Source organism: Cygnus olor, chromosome 2 (assembly GCF_009769625.2).
Source record: "Cygnus olor isolate bCygOlo1 chromosome 2, bCygOlo1.pri.v2, whole genome shotgun sequence".
Classification (NCBI taxonomy): domain Eukaryota; kingdom Metazoa; phylum Chordata; class Aves; order Anseriformes; family Anatidae; genus Cygnus; species Cygnus olor.
Window position 1 is genome coordinate 96550394 of NC_049170.1, and position 20371 is coordinate 96570764.

Genomic DNA, 20371 nt, shown 5'->3' on the forward strand with positions numbered 1-20371 from the left:
AATGACATGCCAATTTTATGGTATTTATGAATTTTGTCATGAATACAGAAAGGAAGAATATAACACCTGTATGATATATTTTGGTATTTTTTGTTCAAGAAAGCAGCATAGGGTTTTTTTCCCTCTGAACTTGTAAAAGTTTAAGAGTCCAAAGCATGTATTGCATGTGTACTGTTATCTATAGGAAATTAGTTTAAGTAAACTTATTACTTGGTACCATGATTGACACACATCCTTAGATATCCTGTCTTCAGTTAGTTTCAGCTGAGGAGCAGCTGAACTTTCCTTCTCTTTTTTTTGTTTTTTTTTTTGTTCTGTTCTGTCTCTTCTGGGCAGTAATGATGTGTTTTTTCAGCAAAATGCTTTTCTCCAGTATTGGAAGACCTGAGTGTTTTCTCTCCCTGTTCTGTACAGAACACAGGATTGTTCCTCTGTGAACTCACCAGAGGGATCACTTGCAAATCTTTCTCAAAGAGTTAGCATAATCCCATACATCTGAAGGATTTTATATCTGTCTATTTTTGAAAATGCCACCCCTTGCGTCCTCTTTCTTTCCCCTTTTTGCTTCTTCCACAAATGTATCAAAACTGGTTGAGAGACCACACAACAGGAATATTTTCACTCGGGGACAGTGAAGTAGTTGGGTTATAGATAGCTTGCTTGTGTCCTTGGTTTCTGCTTGCGAATTTGATAGGCTTGTCCTAGCACAATCTTTTCAGTCGTTTGGTGCCAGCAAGAAGAGTCATCGTGCAGAAACTTGCTCTTGTTGAGTACCTTTTTTTGGGAAAGATACAAGTTGTTCTCTCAGGTTCTCAGAAGTGGATTGCAGGTATTAAAGAAAGAGCTGTGATTAGTCATGAAAGAGGATTCGGACACCGTGTGGAGCATTGCAGTACTGATGCATTTATGGGTCTGCCTCAAGTCTTTTCTGGGGACTAAGTCGGGAGAGAAAATAGGAACAAAAATCTGTGTATAAGGAGCAATGGGACCTGGATCTGTGGCATTTTGTAGATTCTTACAATTGTTACAACTGCACAAAGTCCAGCTGGAAGGAAGACTCTAGTGGTGTACCCCAGGAGCCAGTACTTTCTAACCTCTTCATTAGTGACCTGGACGGTAAGGCTGAGTGCACCCTCAGCAAATTTGCAGGGTGGCACAAAACTGGAAGGATTGTGTGATAGATCAGACAGTTATCTGCCAGTCTGAGGGACCTGGGCAGGCCGGAGAACTGGACAGAGAAGAACCTCATGACGGTCAGTAAAGGGAATTGCAGATTCCTGCGCCTGGGGAGGAATTACCCCATGTACCAGTAAGTGCTGGAGGCTGACCAGCTGGATAGCAGCAATGCAGAGGAGGACCTTGGGGTTCTGGTGGCTGACCATAAGCAAACAATGCACTTTTCTGTTCAGTAAATTTTATGGGGGGTCTCTTTTCCTTGTGTTGTTCCTTATTGAGCACTGTTCTCCTGCTTCAAACATACTGAGCTGTGTTCTACTTGTGTTCAATTTGCAAACAAAATATTCTGGGAACTTAGTCCAGAAGAACTTAAGGATTTGGGGTCTGGACCATTTAAAATTAAATAAATCCTGGCTTAGGAAAAAAACTTTCAGTTCCTCAAAATTTGCCAGATATTGCACAGGAATACTTTCTATAGAGCAAATAGTTTCTACCAGGTATGGAATAAACTGTTCTTCTCCCCCCCAAAAAAAAACGGAGCTGCAACCTTTGGGGAGAAGAAAACTACCAGCAAATTATGACGATCTTTTTAGAAATTCTTGAAAGACGATGTGATACAAAGGCCAATGTGATGGGAAGTGCATTGGATTTGGGGCTGAGGCATGGGTGAGCTCTTTTTTTCCCGGGAGTGAGGGAGGTAGGTTTGGAGACCACTTTCTTCAAAGTGGATGTAGTTCAAGGTGTTGGTGCCGTTGTTGTAAAGGTGGATGTCTTTCAAATCTCAGTTAATTTATTGTCAGATGACTTCTGCATCTACTTGCAGATGTATCTGTAGTGGGGGCGTTGGAGGCACTAAATCTCTTTAAATCAGCTAGAAACTTGGCCGACTTTCCATCCAGATTTCTATGTTCAATGGAAAACTTTTGCTGGGAGAAAAACATGCAACAACCAGTAGTCTTCAAGTTTTCGGTCAGAAAATAAAAATACCAATGAGAAATGCCTCTGTAACATGGAGCCTGTCTGTAATTGTTCCCTCGCCTAGGAGTTACAAGGGAGTTACTTGAGGCACTGGGTGTCTTCCCCTGTGCTGGGGCCAGGTGCATGCCGTGGTGTGCAGTGGCTTTTCAGTAAGAGGAAGGCTTTTTCACTCTCATGAGATATCTGAAGTGCTGTCCCCCATTCACTGATACAATTTGAGATTAATTTTTTTAGCTGTTGCAGAAAATTCTTTCGTTTAGATAAAGTGCTACAGGAAATAATAAACTCAGCTTTAATTAGTCACGCTTCTGGTGTAGCTTTTGGTGGAATTGAGCAGAGGCACAGCCTCTGAATATTGAATCTTTTTCATTTGCTGGATAAGCAAGTTTATGGTGGTGCTGTATTATTAAGCAAAATATTTGTAGTAGTTTTGAAAAACATCTAGTAAGTGAAACAAGCCTTTCATTAGCTGCGGAGCAGGCAGCATCCTGGCCTCTATTTATGTTGAGAGTTGTCTCTCTAAAAGAGTTTTGATGTTGTGTAGTTACAATTCAGGGTTTTCTCTTAAAGGAAATCTATTTTATTGTGAGTGGAAATAAAGAGCTGGTGGAGTTAGGGTTTGACAGCCTGGTTTCCTATGAATAAATGAGAATTTGGTGATCAGTGGTAAGATGAAGGATCTGTTAGCCATCCATCCTACTCTTTTCCTTCCACCACTAGTACTGTCTATACCGTTGGCTAGTGTTTGGTGCTCTGCTAAAAGGATAAAGCCGCAGGTGGTAGTTTCCTGTAAGTCTTATGGAAATGAGCAACTGGAGGAGAAGAGGCTGTGGATAAGCACAGAGCAGTTTATAACCAGGTGTAAAGGAAAAGAGTGACTTGAGGCATTTTCAGATGGCAGTTCGAGTGCGTTGTAACATGACCACGCGCTACCAAGTGCAGCGGGTAAGCAGAACTGGTGAAAGGACCAAACAAATGCACTTCCAGTAGGAGTTAACGCTTCTAAGTGGCTTGTAACAAAACCCTTCTGAGGTGGTTGCTGGTTGTACGTTTTGTCTAGAGAGCAGTAATTGGTAATACTGCAAATCCAAAGCCACGTTCCTTATTTTGTGGAGGCTTTTAGGTAATGGTGATTTTCACTTGAGGAGCAATCCTTAAGAAAAGCGTCCCTTTAAATGCCATTTGGTGTAACTGTAAAGGTTAATCTTCATATTTTGTCGGAAAGAGCTGAAATGTAAATGTGGAAACCTTGGTTCATCTTCTGGAGCTTACAATGCTTATACTTACAATGACTTCTGCCTTATTAAAGCCAATTATTTACAATCATATCCCTGCAGCTAAAATAGACGGGGCTCCAGAATAAATTGTTGCAGCCCGAAGGGCTTCAGACTTGGTTCATTTTAACTGTGCCTATAGTGTTTGTCGGTAATATTGTTCACTCCCCTGTAATTGAATTGCTCTATCAGAATCAAATGAAATAGTGCCAACAGAAAGGAACAGATTAACAAGGTAACAGCGTATACATGATAATTTCTGTTGTTACAATATTTGATGTTTGTGACATTTGAATGCTTGGGGGGGGAAAGCAAACCATCATTCTGAAGGTCTGCTTGAAGTCTGGGTTCTGGGATTATATTCAGCACATAGTTGACTTGAAGGAATAAAATAGCAAAATGTTTCAGAGCAATCACTAGTAAACTCAGCTATTAAGAGAAGACGAGTTCAAAAATATTGGGACGTATGTAATGTAATATGCTAAAGTGTGTCAAAAGTGGAAAAGTTTTAAAATGAAGTAGTTGTGCAGGCTGTGTCTGCGCTGACACGCTATGGAAAATTAAGACAAATCACAGACAGCAGGTCAATGCATATGAATTAAAGTCTTGTGAGGATATCGATCTTTAGAAGTAAGAGGTGGAGTTATGATGCTGTCTGTTAGCTTTAAGCAGAGGTCAACACTTCAGAAATTACTGTAATTTTAAGACGTAAATTTTGACTTGAAATACCTGTAAGATTTCAGCTTATGGTCTTTATTGAGATACCAAGATCAGAGTTTCACTGGGGAGAAAAAAAACAACTGAGTCTAAATAGTCTGAACCAGAAAGACACTGATTTTTACCCTCTTTGAGGTGGGGAGATTCTGTATAAGCCCATTACTGTTTTGTAAAGATGCATCGTATCCAAGTTTAATATTTAGAAATAAAAATGCTTTTTTTTTTGAAAAGTAATGCAAGCTCCTAAGAAACAAAACAGAGAAATTATATAAATAAATGGAATCTCTCCCAATAGCTCTTTTTTAAAGATGTCTTTCATAATTTTCTTAAGATATAAAACTTTAAATAACAGTATTTAGGGCCAGAGCTTCACTGTACCTGTATCTTATATCTCCAGCATGTCTTGGGCCATTTTATCACTGGCAGCTGATACGTTACTGCGTGTTGCTAACGTGAATTAATGTCTCCATAGTTACTGTGCATTATGCTATAAATTCACATCCTGTTTTGTGATACCTAAACTAAATTTGCTCAAAAAAACAGGCTTTGTGAGCCAAGCTAGCTTCCCAGGTGTATGGTTTTCAGTGTTTTCAAGCTCTTTTGCTTGGAGAGGGGGCAAACACGTGAACCAGACCTTTGCTGTTTTTCAGGTATGGCTTCATCTCTTTCTAGACAGCACATTAGCTGTTGAGTATAAATCCTGTTTTTGTCATAAAAGAAATAAATAGTAGAGAAATCTGTCATTTTGCAAGAGAACAGGACTGCAGCTAATAGCTCTTTGCCTCCTCGTACCAAATCTTACCAGACCCAGATTGTGACACGTGACCAGGCTGCTGTACAGCAGGTGAGCAGTGGTGATTGTCACCTAGCCTTTTGTGTCCCATGGGAAATAAAGATAACTTCACTTGGTTTAGTTGACTTTTAATATAGGTTTAACATCAGACTGCATGCCACAGCCTAGGAACCTGCATGTAGGCAATTACTGCAGTTCAACAGATGCAAGCTGGGTTTGTGTGCTGCAGTTCATGTTTCCAAGCCAGTAATTGGACATTAACCATGCTTCATAATCCATCTAATCTTTGGAAATATGTACAGTATCAAGATGTAGAACATAATATATGTTCTTCATCATTTGTAGTTCTTTTGTCTTCCTCTTCTGTTACCCTGAGAGTAAAGCTAGACATGGTGTTTTTTCCCCTGTTGCACAACTATGTAATGTTCTCCTGCAGACTGCATTTCTTTTTTTTAACCTAGGTTTTATTTTCTGGGTTTGTTTTGTTGTTGTGATCGTGTGGGTTTTCTGTGTTGCTTTGAGTCACTGAATCAGGAATACCTTTCACATCCGCCCCTGTGAGCTTAGCCAAGGCAGGTGAACAAAGATCTCTTGGTGTACGCAGCTTTCCCAACAACTCAGGGCACTGTTAATATTGCCCTGTCAAATCAATTTATTTCAGAAAGAGAAGCAGCACCTGTCAAGGGAGTACACTGTCTGATAAGCTAGGGAGCTCCGGGAGAAGCTGGCCAAGCTTCAGACAACAAGCTTCATTGCCTGCCCCATCACCTGAAAACTTCTCGTTTTCCACGCTCCGCGGTAACATGTTACACGGGGTAGGGTCTCGCTTGAAACAGTCATTTCACAAGGGCTTGGGAATTGACTGCAGAACAACCTGTTATATTTTAGTTACCGCTCTTTGAGGTGGATGTCGACTTGAGTTGAAAAATGCATTTTAAAGTTCACATTAGGATATAGCGTCTGGTGTTTGCCAACTTTCTTTTAGAAAAAAATCACTGCTCTGGGGTCTAGAGGGGCTCTGGTCAGGCTCCACATAGTGGCTAGCTAAAACACTTGATTCATTATTTTTCCTGCCTGCTTGGATCCTCTCCGTGCTGTGTATCTTCAGTGGAAAGTCAGTAATTTTCTTTGAAAAAGGGAATACTTGGCAGCATGATTAAACTTGAAATAATACGCAGATTTTTCACTGGGCAGTTGCTGATAAAATATTTCCCTTGAGGCTTTTCGAGCCCAGAATCTATCATGTTATGGGAAACACGGAGTGAGTTAGGGAGTGGGAACAATTAAACACGTGAACAAAGCCTTGCTGTTGGTTCATCTGTTGTCCTTTTTGCTTTTGCCATGAGGGCTCAGATTGAGATTGGGCTTTCTCCTGTCTCTGTCTTTTGGAGTTGAGAGCATCAAACAGATGAGCAATATTAAACTGATGGATTCCTCTGTACGTTAGAGCCACAAAAAGCCTGTTTCAGATCGGATTAGGGGTCAGTTAGGTTGGCTGTCAGCAGCAAAAATGCATTTTAAAAACTCATCCACCTGAAGATGACTAAACTAGCAAGCGACTTGACCCATCTTCTGAGACCTGATACACAGCATAGGGACAAGGGGGCTGAGCAAAGCCAACTTTCTGAAGGCTTTTCCTGTCAGTGGGCCAAGCATGCCTTGGCAGGTGCCTTCCTCTCAAAATTGCAAGTCTACTCCATGGCTTTAGGATCCCCAAAGAGCAGAGAGCACCCCCAGACCACCTTTCCTGCCTACCTCCCTCCATTTTAGCTGGATGGTGTTGGGGTACGTCTTCGGTACAGCAAGCAGGGAGGCCCCTGTAGTGGTTGTAGGGCCCGTTGGTGCGATGGGTGGCTGGGCTTGTCTGACGGATAAGGCTCGGCTCGAGAAGCCACCAATGAACGATGAAGCCTGTGGTATTTTTTGCATAATAACTGTTAATCCTTGCATTTCAGAGCATGCTTTTCTTTGGCTTTGACTTGAGCAAATTAAGTAGGCATTCAGACAAAATTAAAAACAAACAAACAAAAAAAACAACAAATGAAACCAAACCTGTTGTAAAATGCTTGTCTCAAAAAGGCATCCCTCCCTTTCCCCCCCAGTGATCAAAAAATGCTCATTCCCTGTCCATTCACCTCAGTAATACTCTGAAACAAAATTGCCCTGGCTTTAGTCCAAAACCAATCTATGAATGCGCCAAAAATGTGATAAATGCTAATCAAATGTAAAATAATGAATCAGCTGTGACATTTTATTATGGAAATTAAACATCATGCAGACCCTTGCCTAAGGAAAATAAATTGTCAGGAAAAATACTAATTTTCATGTGATAATTAAGTTTTCTTTGCTTTTCATTTCCATATCTAATAACATTTCAGTTTCACTTTTTATAACATTTGTTATGAAAGCCATTTCGAGCAGGATTTAATTTATAGAATTGAAAAGGATCACCACTCCCACTTAATTGTATGAAAATAAAGCTTGGGTGTAGGGAATGCTTGTGCTATTTTGAGAGTCAGAAAGATTTAAAAGGTTGAAAAACCAGCTTGCCAAATACTCTGCACTTTGCCACAACCCTTGTAAGAAGCTGACGTTCAATGCTGTGATGCCCGTTCTCCTTGCCAATTCTGGAAAAATCCGTGTCAGCAAATTTTACCTCATGAAATGCAACTTGTCGTTTAAGGGAGAACCTTCAGGGACCAGCAAGGCTATTCCAGGGGCATGGCCCTAAGGGGGAATGATTAATAACGGTTTTATTAATAATAAACTGTGGTTTGCTGGGTGGGCCAGTTGAATTTGCCTCCTAGGTCTTCAGTTTGTTGACCTCGTGGCTATGTATTGAGTTAAAAGGGATCTCCCGAACTTCCTGTCTGGTGTCATGTAATCACAAGCATATAGCATACTCCTCTGGTAAACTGGCTGAGCTCTCGAGCAACAAAAGTCTCCTGCACTTCCTCCTGGAAGTCTTTCATTGTTGTCCTTCCTAATTTCCATCCTGCCTGTATACCAGCCAACCATGAGTACCACTGTTCAGTTTGAGTTCACCTTTCTCAACGAGGTATGACCCTGATGTTGCACGGTACTTCAGAAATGGCCTAATAAGTAGGGTCTTACAGAGCAGTGCTAAACTTCTGTTTGGTAGCACTGATCACTTCTATTGCCATTGTCTCTGGTTTTCCATCCTAAAAGCTATTTGCCTGTAGTTGTATCACATTCACCTCCTAATCAGTTATGCACAGTTTTCTCCTAATTTCCAGTTGTTAAAATTCCTGGTTGCATACAGAAGTTTTATTAGTCTCCGTGGGCATGACTTTCCACTTTTGTTTCACTGAATTTCCCCGTCTGTTACTCGTCAGACCCATGCAATCTCTTCTATAGGTTAGTCCAGTCCTCCTGTCTTGGCAGAGTTTCTGTCAGCCACTGTGTTTCATCAGCGTAGTTTTACCTTTTGTGCAAGTGTTACTCATTCAAATACTAGGTCATGCTGGCATCAGGGTTTGCCCTTGACAGTCCCCAGTGGTAACCTCCTCCTATCTCAGCTTTATTGCATTCCTTGACACTGCTGAAATGCAAATGTCTTCAGCGTGCTTCTTGGGAATACTCCCGTGTGCTTCATATTTTATCACTTTCAAATGCCAGTGTGCAGAAACAATACCATATCTAGGATGCAGCAGGTTTAATAATATTTAATTTTAAAATACACGTATAGTACCAATTATAAGGGTATTCAGTGCAAGAGTATCTACAAAACTGTCTTGTAAATGCTCCTAGCAGTGAAATAAAATACTTGCACAATGATCTGTGTAATCCTGATCACCATTAGCAATGTGCTGACAACCTTTTAGTCCATGTTCTATCGAGCAGGCATGTTAACAATCTCCTGAATTTGGTCAGCTCTAGCAGGGCTAGAAGCAGAGAGGAGAGAACAGAGAAAGCGGTCTGCCGAGGACCGCAATGCAAGGTACCAGCAGATCTAGTAGAGCTCCCTTTATCCTGTATGGGGCTTTATGGCATTTCATGGGGTCGTCTTCAACTTGGTGACTTTTTCTTTTTAATGAAAAACAGTAAGGATAAGAAAAGAAATAGGGCAGTAGTCCACATTATAGGCTTGCACTGAGTTGTTTTGCTAGGAGTTGCTGTGAACTGATAGGATTTGCTGTCGTTGAAGACCTTTGAAGACCTTTTTCTTAACCTCTCTCTGTCGTGCTTCTGGACAGCTAATAGTTTGCTTGTGCTCGATAATATAAGCACCAGAAAGTTTTTGGCAGTTCTTTAAAACAAGATTTCCCCTTTGTGGTATTACATTCTGTATCAACTATGAATATAACATTTTAGTGATATAGAGGGAAAGTAGTAACCAATGGATCTTCGCTATTTTCTTCCTTTAGATTTCTTTCCTGTCCTATTTTATTGCCTTTTTGCTATTTCATGCTTGTTAATAGTATTTAGTTGTTTTCTGAATTTCTTTAGCTCAGAGGAAAGGCAGTGTAGGCTTAGCGAGGCATTGTAGGCAAATTGAGTACTTCTGGCCTTCTAGTTCTGTCACATAGGTTAAAGGAAAAAAGCGACTACTGACAAAATTAATGGTGGAGGTCATTCTCTCTTTAACCACTGAACAACTTATGTTGACAATGTTAATCTTAAACACTGCCAAAAATCAATACTTTTAGAGACAAAGCTGCTGTGTCCTCATAGGTACTTTGTGCTTAGGTTCGTCAGCGAAGTGTGTAGCTATGCAGTGAATGGTTGCTGGTTGCGTGTTTAAGTACTTACATACAACTTTTTGTTTCATTAAAACAGATGATTTGTCACAGCTTGTCCACTATACCTTCGCAAAGTCAGTGTTTTGACATTCTCCAGACTGGCATCTGTAAATATCTGGTAAGTAATACTTCATTTTCTGCATTAATTTCCTTGTGATAGCTCTTGTGCTAGTCTCAATAACCCTTAAATACATTTCTTCCATATTTTACATAATCTGTGTATAATTTTAGTATTTGAAAAAATTTTCAACAAGATCAGTGGGGTTTTAAAATAATAGGTAATTTTTAATATCTAGACTTAGGTATTTTATTTTATTTTTGACTTCTGAGTACTTCAACTTGTTTTCAAGCCAGGATAGCCATAAATGAAAGGTTTCTTGTTCTATGTTTTTTTTCTTTTTTTTTTTTCTCAAGTTTAAAACCATTATCCCTTGTCCTGTCACTGCACTCCCTAATAATGTGATCTGACAAATATCCACAGCCTACTGAAAAATTACCGGTCCAGAGCTTCCACAGGAGCTGGCTTATCTGTCACTATTTTCTGGATTTTGGGGGCTGACTTAAATCACAGCTTCTAAATCAGCTTGTGCACCCTATTGCACTGTCCCTCGAGGGCTAAATGACATTTACATTTGTGACAGTGGATTTTTGTGGCTGATGATACTGCTGCCCAGGATCTCTAACTGGGTGGTAACAGCTGGATCACCTAGCAGGGAAGGAAGGCACTGTATAGGCAGCATCCTACCTGGAAACCTATTGCGCTATCTCATCTACTGGATTTGTGTAGGTTGAAATGCCTGGGTGCACAACATCTTCCAGACTTGCTGATAGGCATGTTTCGTCAGCAGTGTTAAGAGATCGGGCAATTTGTTTTTTAAGATGCTTCTACATACGTAGACATTTGTGTAGCTCACTGTAAGTTCTCATTTGTGGTTGGTCACGATAACCATTATTAATTTGGCGAGCTGTTATTTGGTAATCTTGGTGATAGCTGCAGTCTATCTTTTGTCACACATGAACGCCATCCTACTCTTACTTCTGCAGCCAGCTAGTGCAAGGTCAGCTTGGGACAATGATCTGTGCTCTTGGCTTTGAAATACACCAAGTGCATTATTATATTTATACTGGAAGTATTCAAAAGCATGAACCCTTCATTGTTCTTTATAGCTTACCCCACATGAGTAAGCATTCCAGTGGAATATATTCCGTATTTATGTAACTTGTACTTCCTTGTTGATCTTTAAAAACAACAGCAAAAATTCCCTAAAAGAAACAGATGACCCCGTTGAGTGAACCAACTGTCTCTGCTTAAAACTGTGTACGTGCTGGTGACCAGATTAGGCTACTTTAAAACTCCTTTAATTAATTTCTTATGGAGGTAAACGATGCCCCATTAGCAATGTGTGTATTTTTAAAAAATATGTTTTACTACGCCTATAAAATTCAAACTCAAGCTAATACTTTCATTTTAACAGCAGCAGAGCATCACCCCAGCTGTGGGCCCACGGTGTTTCGTTAGCTTTAATTTAACTCCGATCACAATGCTCCCATTCCTGTCCAGCACGTTGGATTTCTAAGGAGACGAGCCCTGGTGGTCCCCAGTGGCTTTTCTGTCTGGAGAGTAAATCTGAATGTCCTTCTGCCTCAGTGACTGCTCGCTGCTGTTTCAAGACAGAGAAGGGATGCTCTGTCCCATGATATATGCTTAAAAGGAAAGACCTGTTTTGTCCAAAAGCTTCTTTTTGTCTGCACCATCCTTCAGAGAAAGGCTTAAAGCATTTGCTCTTTGAATACATTTGAGATGAGTGATGTGTTTATTTCAGGGGATGGCACAGAGACGCTGGTTTTCTTATGTGGTTACAGTCGCTGTTAGCTGCCTGTTTGTATTGATTTTTATTTGAAAGTTGGAGAGTTGAAAGTTTAAAAGCTGGAGAAATTCATTAGAACTTTTACACGAATAATAGTCTATTTCCGTACTGATTGCTCAGAGCATAACCTACACCTGGGCTCTCAAATTTGATTCTAGATTTTGTCCTCTTTGTAACTTGCAACGTTATACGCAGAAAAACCAGTTCAGTTTTGAAAAGCCTGTGTGTTGCAGGAATTTGGAGAAGCAGCAGGTGCTTCAAAGTTTTGCCTAGTCTTTTGTAGCAAAGTAAGCGACTGTCCGGACTTCTGGGTGGAGGATTTTCAGTTTGGGGAATGAGAAAGGCTCAAGTCCACCTCTCAGTGTCACTGACCAATAGAAGTGGTATGGTAGGCCTTCTTTAACCAGGGGTGACTGCTGAGGTTCAAATGTTTTTTAACCTTCTTTTGCTCTGGGTATCAATTTCTAAGGAAAACAGGAATTTAAAAAATGTACTAGTATGTATTAACTCGAATAGAAACAAAGTAATATTTGTAATAATATGAAAGAATAGAAACATTTGGCATTAGATGTTTGTTTAACAGAAAAACTCATGTATAAAGTGATGAACTTGAGGATTTTTGTTTTAATACAGGTTGGATTGGTTGTAATACCTGATAGCACAGCTGGGTCTGTTCTGTGTGCCATAAATAAGCTCTTGGATCAAGCTTGCATCCTAAGTGAAAATCTACACAAGTTCTTAGCCTCTTGTTGTTACAGTCTTCTGTACTTCCTGCTAACTTTAGACAAAGAGGATGCAGAACATGTACAGAAAAGGTAATGTTGCTTTTCTAACTGTGTTAATTGCCTCTGCTTTTATAACCTACATATAACAAGTATTCAGAGATGTCAAATGAAAGGACAACCCCTCTTGCTTACTACCAAATAGCACTGCGATTTAAGAAAAAAATCTGCAAACTTAGCTGGAATTATTTAAAACAATAACTTAAGAAGGTTTTGTCTAAAGCTTTTACTTACAGTTGTTCTAGTTAAATGTCAGAACAATCCTAGCTGCAGAAAGGTAAATACTTGCACCTTAATCTTCACCTTTACCCTTTAGTTTCATTAAATACATTGAAAAACAACACACATAGGATTAGTCTTTATAACCTTGTACTTGACGTGATGGTTCAGCTTTAACAAAACTTCTCAGGAGTCATTCTATAGACTGCAAATCCATTTGATTTAAAAAGGGGGGGAAAAAAAGCCACAGACACCAGATTTCAGTAAGTTTATTTACCTGTATAGCAGAAATGTCTTTAAACAGTTTAAACTTCAGAATTTTTCCTATAACTGTTCCACATACAAGAAAGAGTTGGTCAGAGTTGATTTAAGATGTGTTTTTAAAACCAGACTCCTCCTTCATTTACTGTATTTAATGACTTAAATATTAGAAAAAGCTGATTGCATTGCCTTTTTTTTTTTGGGGGGGGGGGTTGACTGTTAAAGGTTGAGGTGTATTTTAATTACAAATGAAATAAAAAAAAAAAAATCTTCCCTGTTGCATCAAGCAGAAATTACACTGTGTAGGAGCTTCAGCAACACTTGTAGCTCCAGGGCAGGACCTTAATTTTCTTTTTCCCCAGTATTGTCCATAATCTCAGAATATTTTCAATTATAGCATTTGTCAGTACAAATTTTCTGCTTGAGCTCTAATTGCGAGTGTAACCATGCCAAGTGGCTTCAACATACAGGTACGTTTCCTTGTAGAAATACGAGGCCTAGGTCACAGAAGTGTATTTGAAATAATCTTCCTTAATCATTTCAATTTTTGTTCTCTTTCCCTCTCAGGGATATGCTGTGGGGATCGTGTATTTCTGCATTAGTGCTCCTGCCACGATTACTAAGGGTGATGCTGCAAAGTCTCCAAGTGAGCAGGATCTGTCGGGAAGAACTGCCTGTGGTTGCTCAGTTGCTTCGCTTGCTAATGCAGCATGGTCAGCTCAGGAGCCACATGATGACAAATGAATTTCTGGTGCAACAGATTATCAAGGACATTATGGTAAGAAACCGCTTCTCATCTCCCGGAGACCACAAGGATAGACTTCATGTTTATTTTCACGAATTAGTGCAAACCCTGCACTTGGTAAAACACAAGTTACCGTTTTATTTGTGTCGGTAGTGCAGGCTGTGTTGCAGGCTGCTACTTCTCTGAGCTCCTGTACTCACTGCACAGGGCAGGCAGTTCTGATATTTAGCTTGATTCAGCCCAGGGCGTCTGGGCAGCGGCCAGCTTTGTAACAAAAGGCACTGGCAGTGGATGACCTGCACAGCCTGGTTGATGGAGAGCTGTCCCAAAATAAGAAGCTAGTTCTTCCTGTTTTATTGGAGCAGGGGTATGTCTGTGTACAAAGATGTAATTAAATCAGACAAACTCCCTTAAATACATACGGAGGAAATATATTCTCTCTCTCTCAAGTATGCAAGTGTCTAGAGAGAAAAGTGGTAGATGTTTTTTTAATTCACAACTACTGCAAAATCCAGCAGCCTTCTATTTATGCTTCCACCTTTTAGAACTTTTGAGATTATTACAATTGCTTTTCCTCTCAGGAACCAGATCTGAAGCTGCCTCTTTGCAAAGCTCTTACTAGTTTTGAGCACAGACAGTTTGTATTGCCCACAGGCTGAGTAAGTAAGCTGCAGGTATCCATCCAGTAGTAACTTTGTAAAGATCTATCACCAAAAATTTAACCTCGTGGTGGCAAGAACAGATGCGAGTGTACCATGCAGGTTCTCTAGCAAAAAATGAGATCCTTGGCTTCCTTTGGTGTTGAAAAGGCCTCAGCCAGTTTTTGTAATGTTTGACTTTGGCTGGGTTGTGGGTTTTGTTGGTTTTTTTTTTTAACCACTTAAGAATGGTAAGGAGGATGAATTACTGGACTGTGGCCTGGGTTGGTCTGTTGGTAGCAGCTCTTCTGTAGGCTTGGGTACTGAGTGCTCATTTGCATTTTGATTGACTACAAATGGCAGAATTGGAAAGTAAGCAAACTGTGCTGTAATTAAAGAGTAAGGAAACGCATCTGATATAATTCACACGCTTCATAATGTACCACTGACTTAACGTACCAAATAATAACGCTCAGTAATTTCAGCATTAACAGGCATATCGTGTTTAGATGTGTAACTGAAATGAAAAATGTCACTGCATGTGGGTGAACAAGGCTGTCTTGTATCTTCAGCAGAGCACCTGGTTAACTGTAGAAACAAACTGAAGCTTTACTAATACTGCTGGTGAAACTGAGTTTTCCCTTTTTTTTCCCTTTTCCCCCTTCTTTCTAGACACTGAAGAGTGGTGAAGTCCAAGAGCAATGGCTAACAGACCTCCATTACTGTTTCAACATCTACCTTGCCTCTCACCCCCAGGGACCTGGCCCTATAAACACGGTATATTAAAGAGGTGGAACTGCATTTATTGTAAAGCATTTACTTCTATTTAGTTTTGAATGGAAGATGTTGGAACAAAGCTTGTCAATTTTTTTTGTAAGTGAAACAATAAAAATTTTACAAAGAACTGCACACTTGCTTCTAAGAGCTTTCTTTTCAAGCAAGTAAAAGTAACTTTACTGGAATTTCTTTTTGTGAAAGACCGCAGTGAAGGGTCAGTTAAGGAATCTTCTTGAAGCTTAAGTTCTTGTAGAGAAACAGAGACTTTTATTGACTCCAGTCAGCTATTATTTTTAAGCATCACGTTAATTAAAATAATTAGAATTATGTAACACCAACTAGAAAAAAAAATAGAAATACATATATTTTGAAATCAGAATAACTTATTTTTGGTGAATTCGTATTTTAAAGGCTTTGTGCAAAGTAAATACTGTACAGTGGCAGCTCCAAAGCTTATATAAAGACAAGCTTTTGTCTAGAGCAGGCCCCTGTCCTTTCTTGCTTTCTGTAGAAACTCATTTTATGCATATATAAAAATACAGTTATTAACAAATAAATAATTGGGGAGTATCTCAAAAGTAGAAAACATACCTAGCAGTTTCCATAGGCTTTGGAAAGAGCTTTATTTACTGAGTGATTTTTTTTGTCAACATTTCTACTTGTCCTTGCAAAGCCATAGCTAGCTGAGAGTGGAGCATGAGGTCTGTACTTCCTTTCCTGGTTAGGTTTTGAAGTACATTTAATAAATTTGAGGTGAAATGGAACAGCAGTCTTTCAGAACTGTTACATCTCCAGTACGGTTTCACTCTGTTGAAACTGCATTTAATAAACGCATTCAAAATTCCTACTTTTGACAATGGAAATGTTTGCGAACCACTGCAACTGCCCTGCAATGCTAGGTTCAGCACTTTTCTGTTTCCGAATGCAGTTCAGATTTCATCCTGTCAGTAAATAAATTAACAGTTGCATTTAAAAACTAATTTGTACACAAAATAAAGTCCAGCTCCTTAGCAGTCTGCTTGGCATGTAATGTTGATATAATACAAAATTGAAAATGTGTTCGAGTTTAAGATGTAGATGACTTGCACATTATGGAAAAAATACCAGGATGTGTTCCTTGAATTCCAGTGTCCCATTTTCCTTAGTGCTTCAGTCTTGTACTTTTTGATTTTGCAGCAGTGGTCAGTCTCATGTTGTATGAAAACTGCTTGGATCTTCCCATGTTCTCCAGCAAATTAACATACTGTAGGTTGTTTACTGGAAAAGAACAAAATAGTTTTGATGAATAACTCCAGCTGAGAAAAAAAGTTTTAAGTTACACTGGGTTCTGCATTTCACAAAGAACCTACCAGGAAACAAATGTGCGTTGTTCCTCACAGATCACTGTTGATTTATCTGTAAAAAGACCTCTTTCTCTGGCACTCGGTACAACTTAAACATGACCGTGTGTGTTTAATGCAGGCATAATAATGGAGCTTTATTTAGGATTTAACCCGTATGAGAGTTTTGAGGCTGAGGGTTCAGTCACTAATTAAGGCTCTTGGCTGAGTTTGCTGAAGAGCAGCAAGAGATTTTGTTTTGCAATATTTCTGTCCTCTAACAATAGGTGCTGGGTTGTTTCTGGAAGATATAGGAAGCTAGTCCAGGGTTAAAGCAAGTGCTCCCTGAATTACTAGAAAGTAAAAAGGAACATCAGCTGCCCATTCTCGTCAGTTTTGAGTCTGGCTTAACATCAGGACTCATTCAATGTTTTCATTTAGTATAATGTGCTACAAGCAGTGTGTATTCCTTTCCCAGATTTGTAGAGATTGGATGCAAACATTCTTTCTAATGCCAATAATTCAAAAAAATCTCCTTTACAATTTCATGAACACTTTTGGTATTGACAGTGAAACAAAAAAGTGGGCTTATCTTTCTGGCCTGCTGCAGAAAGCTTCTTTAGATGTCATTTACTGAATTGACAAAAAGTATCTATATTAAAAAAAAAAAGACTTTAAATTGTACCACAAAGGCACTATTTTTCCACTCCTCAAGAACAGTTTTGTATTTTTCTTAACATCTACACATTGTCTGTACATCCCATTACACGCTCTCTCTACCTGTCATCCCTTCTTCTCTCCCCCTGCTCCCTACTTATTTGTGTATTTCCTTTCACCGCCTTCTGTGTGTCCACCCCAAAGTGTTTGGTCTGCTTATGCCAAGAAGTTAAATGAGTTTGGTGTCAGTCTCCTGTTAGAGATTTGTCACTGCATGCTTTTTCCAGTAGCTATATGAACATGAAAACTAGGGCTGATAGTCAGTCTTCACCTTCCCCCGCTGCACCTTCTGCAAGAGACGACTCAAACTGAACAGTCCATGCTGACCTACTCCAGGCACCTACGTCAGAAGTAGAGTATCTGGCATTAGCCACTGACAGCTCTGAACTTTTCCAACAAACGTAATGTTGTCATGCACGAAGGCAGCCAGATGAAAAACATGTTATTGTCTTTAAGTAAGGGCTAAAGTTCCCCCAGCTCCTATTAGGTGAATAAAAGTAGGTAGTGTTCTGCAGGAACTGGGCAAAGTTCCTATCACTATCCTAGTCGTCACCAAGTTATGAAAGTAAAGGACACGCGAGCCTCAGAAGAAAGCCTTTTTATAGCAGTAGACAGGGAGATCTGTTGTCCTAGAAAGTTAAACGAAAAGAAGCATTATTTGCTGAAGCTCTTTTAACATTTAGATTTGGGGCTGTATGAAGAGGTGGCAATCAAACACCTGTCTGGTTGTGCCTCTTAATTAAAGCAGTTATTTCAAACAGTGGAAGAAGAAAAAGCCTCGGTCTCATACTGAGGCAGAGATGACAAACCGAAGGCTAGGTCTACCGGTGGATTGCCTTTTGACTTCAGCAATTTGTAAACTAGTGGGAAAATGTATTTTACTTTCCTGTGCTAAGTATGTGAACCACTGTCTCCTTGAGCCATTTGCTTTTTCTATCGGTCTGTGGCCTGGCTCTGAACTACAGGTGATGCAAAATTCTTAAAACAGGCATCTACCAAAGGAATACTCCTAGGCGAGGCAACCATGACTTCATATTTAACTTACCTGTCAATCTACTGCCCCATGCATAAAGCTTCCAGCCTTTAGTGACCTCGATAATATTTCTACAGGTTGTGTTTTTGGCTACTATTGTATATTACGTGTTGTAGCCCCATCTCTGCCGCCATGTCTTGCCAGTCCCCGTCATGCCAACTTTCAAGCACTTGTCTGGAGACCCTACTGCCCCAGTGCCCATTCCGTAGATAAAATTTCAGTTACAAACACAACTGAGGCTCTCCCAAGAAGACCTAGTAATGACTTCTTATGTGGTTTCTGTGCTAAGCAGCAGATAAATGCATGCTTTCTCCTTAAAATTCACTGTATATAAAAAGAATCTATGAAATAATTTAGGCCCTGTGCACACGACAGGAACTCCATTGAGGCATTTTAGTAGAGATGTTAGCGATTAGATGACTAACTTTGGATTTTCAAATTTTACCCATGAACTAAAGCATATATTTCTAACAAACAGGTATATAAATTCTTGGTACATGCAGAAACCCACTACCTTTACTTCCATAGGGCTAGCAAATATTTGTGCTGATGAACCACTGCCATAAGCATCTGTAAGCGCTTTTAACCACAGCTGAGTGGCTTATTACTGTACAAATCCATGCTATTAAGCTCTTCCCTAGCCCAATCAAAACAGGCTTTCATATAAATGATTCAATATAAGGATAAAAGCACGGTGCTCAAGTCCAAAAGTAGCGAAAGAACATTCAATCACAACAGGTTGGTAGTAGTTACTTGTCTTGATAAGAGATAACCAGCTCTTGAACAGTTTTTTCTTCTTTTCTAAGATGACCCAAATCACATATATATAAATAAATAAACATTAAAGTCATTTGCTATGTTCCTAGTATTGTTAAAGTGTATGTGTCTTACCTGAGACCAGTGGCACATCGGAGAGTTTCAGCTTAGAGGAAGGTCTTGCTGGCTGACATACTTTGCCTTCCTGAGAACGTCCTTTAATAAACAACAAGAACAGCTCTATGTTTATTCCTATAAAGATGTGGTTATGTACAGCTATAAATTATTCAAAGAGGCTACAGCATTATTTTATCCTAAAAAATGCTCTCATTCATCAATGAGGATACTTGTGAGACATTTTGCATTACAGCAAATTGTTACAACTTCAACAGAACTTTAAGCAAACTTTGAATGTCTTGCACTATATATGTATACTATGTATATATAGTATAGTATATAACAGAAGGAACATTAAGTGATACCTTTTATTTTTTATTTTTATTTTTTTGATCATTTTTGGCTATCTAAGCTATAGAGCCATAACAGAAGTGACTTACCACTTGTTATAGTACATATAGCTAGCATGTCTTTACTCCATCAGTGATCCACCCTACAAAGGAACCTGAGTTTAAAAACAATGCTTTTCCTCTATTGTTTCCTCAGGATGCTTTCTTCTGCACTGCATATTCAGGCATACTGCATAGCACTGCAGTGTTATAAAAGATGATTTTTGCCCTTCCAATAAAAATTGGCTGTCTTCAGACAAAGCAGTTATTAACACTGAACACGACCACATTCTTCAAAGTGAAGTATTTAAAAAAATAACAATAATCAAAATACCATAGAAGTTTAAAATAATGTTTGAAAGGTTCATCTGCGTTCCATATAGCTAGCCACTGTGCATCGATACAGCCAGTTATCCCCAGTGTCACTGCTCTGTTCTCTCTCCACATTTATATACGTGAGCAGCTCTGGCAACAGAACTATCTGGTTGCTCAAGACCTGTGCTGGAATAGTGACACGGTGATTCACACGGCTTTAGAAGAAACCATGTTAAATCACAGAGGTGTTTTTTTAATCAGAAACAGAACTACCCATAGCACCTAAGACTCAAACTAATTGTTACAAATAGTTTAAATCCCTAACGATAAGGTAAGAAGGGTATAGAAGAATTCAAAACACAGGGAACGCTTTATAACTCATAAAAATAAAAGTGTAGTTATTTAAAATACAGTGAAAGCAAAATTACCATATATCTGCTTGAGGATGGACTGCTTGCTAGTTTTTATGGCTGAGCTGGTTCTGTTCACGGATTTCAGATTTTTACATGAAGGAACTGACTTCAGAGGGCTATGGTTCAGCTGTTTCTTCCAGGCAACCTGAATGAGGAAGGCAACTGTCTCTTGTCTCCATTTGTCTTCATCTTTGCACTGCCGCTTAGCACTGAGAAGCCGAAACAACTCCTGTCGTAGATGGTAACTAGAGAGCAGAAAAGAGAAGAGCACTTGTTTTAGGTGACCTGTTTTAACTTCGGTGCTTTCCATGCATCAGTTCA

The 20371-nt window shown here is 39.5% G+C and overlaps 2 protein-coding genes across 8 annotated transcripts in view; one reads left to right on the top strand and one right to left on the bottom strand.

Annotated features, from left to right (window-relative positions):
• TEX10 (testis expressed 10) overlaps positions 1-15123 on the top strand; it is a 52763-nt gene extending 37640 nt beyond the window's left edge. For all 4 annotated transcript variants that reach the window (XM_040549405.1, XM_040549408.1, XM_040549406.1 and 1 more), the window contains exons 12-15: positions 9739-9819; positions 12203-12384; positions 13399-13609; positions 14887-15123. In XM_040549405.1, coding sequence (XP_040405339.1) covers positions 9739-9819; positions 12203-12384; positions 13399-13609; positions 14887-15000 — 588 coding nt within the window. In that variant the 3' untranslated portion in view covers positions 15001-15123. The remainder of the gene's footprint in view (positions 1-9738; positions 9820-12202; positions 12385-13398; positions 13610-14886) is intronic.
• Positions 15124-15243: 120 nt separating this feature from the next.
• The window catches only part of INVS (inversin), a 93505-nt gene continuing 88377 nt past the window's right edge, over positions 15244-20371 (bottom strand). For 3 of the 4 annotated variants that reach the window (XM_040549400.1, XM_040549402.1, XM_040549404.1), the window contains 3 exons: positions 20066-20295; positions 18952-19032; positions 15596-16248 (listed from right to left, as the gene is read on the bottom strand). In XM_040549400.1, coding sequence (XP_040405334.1) covers positions 16133-16248; positions 18952-19032; positions 20066-20295 — 427 coding nt within the window. In that variant the 3' untranslated portion in view covers positions 15596-16132. Of the gene's footprint in view, positions 16249-18951; positions 19033-20065; positions 20296-20371 lie in introns of all 4 variants that reach the window. The other variant, XM_040549401.1, reaches the window with a different exon arrangement.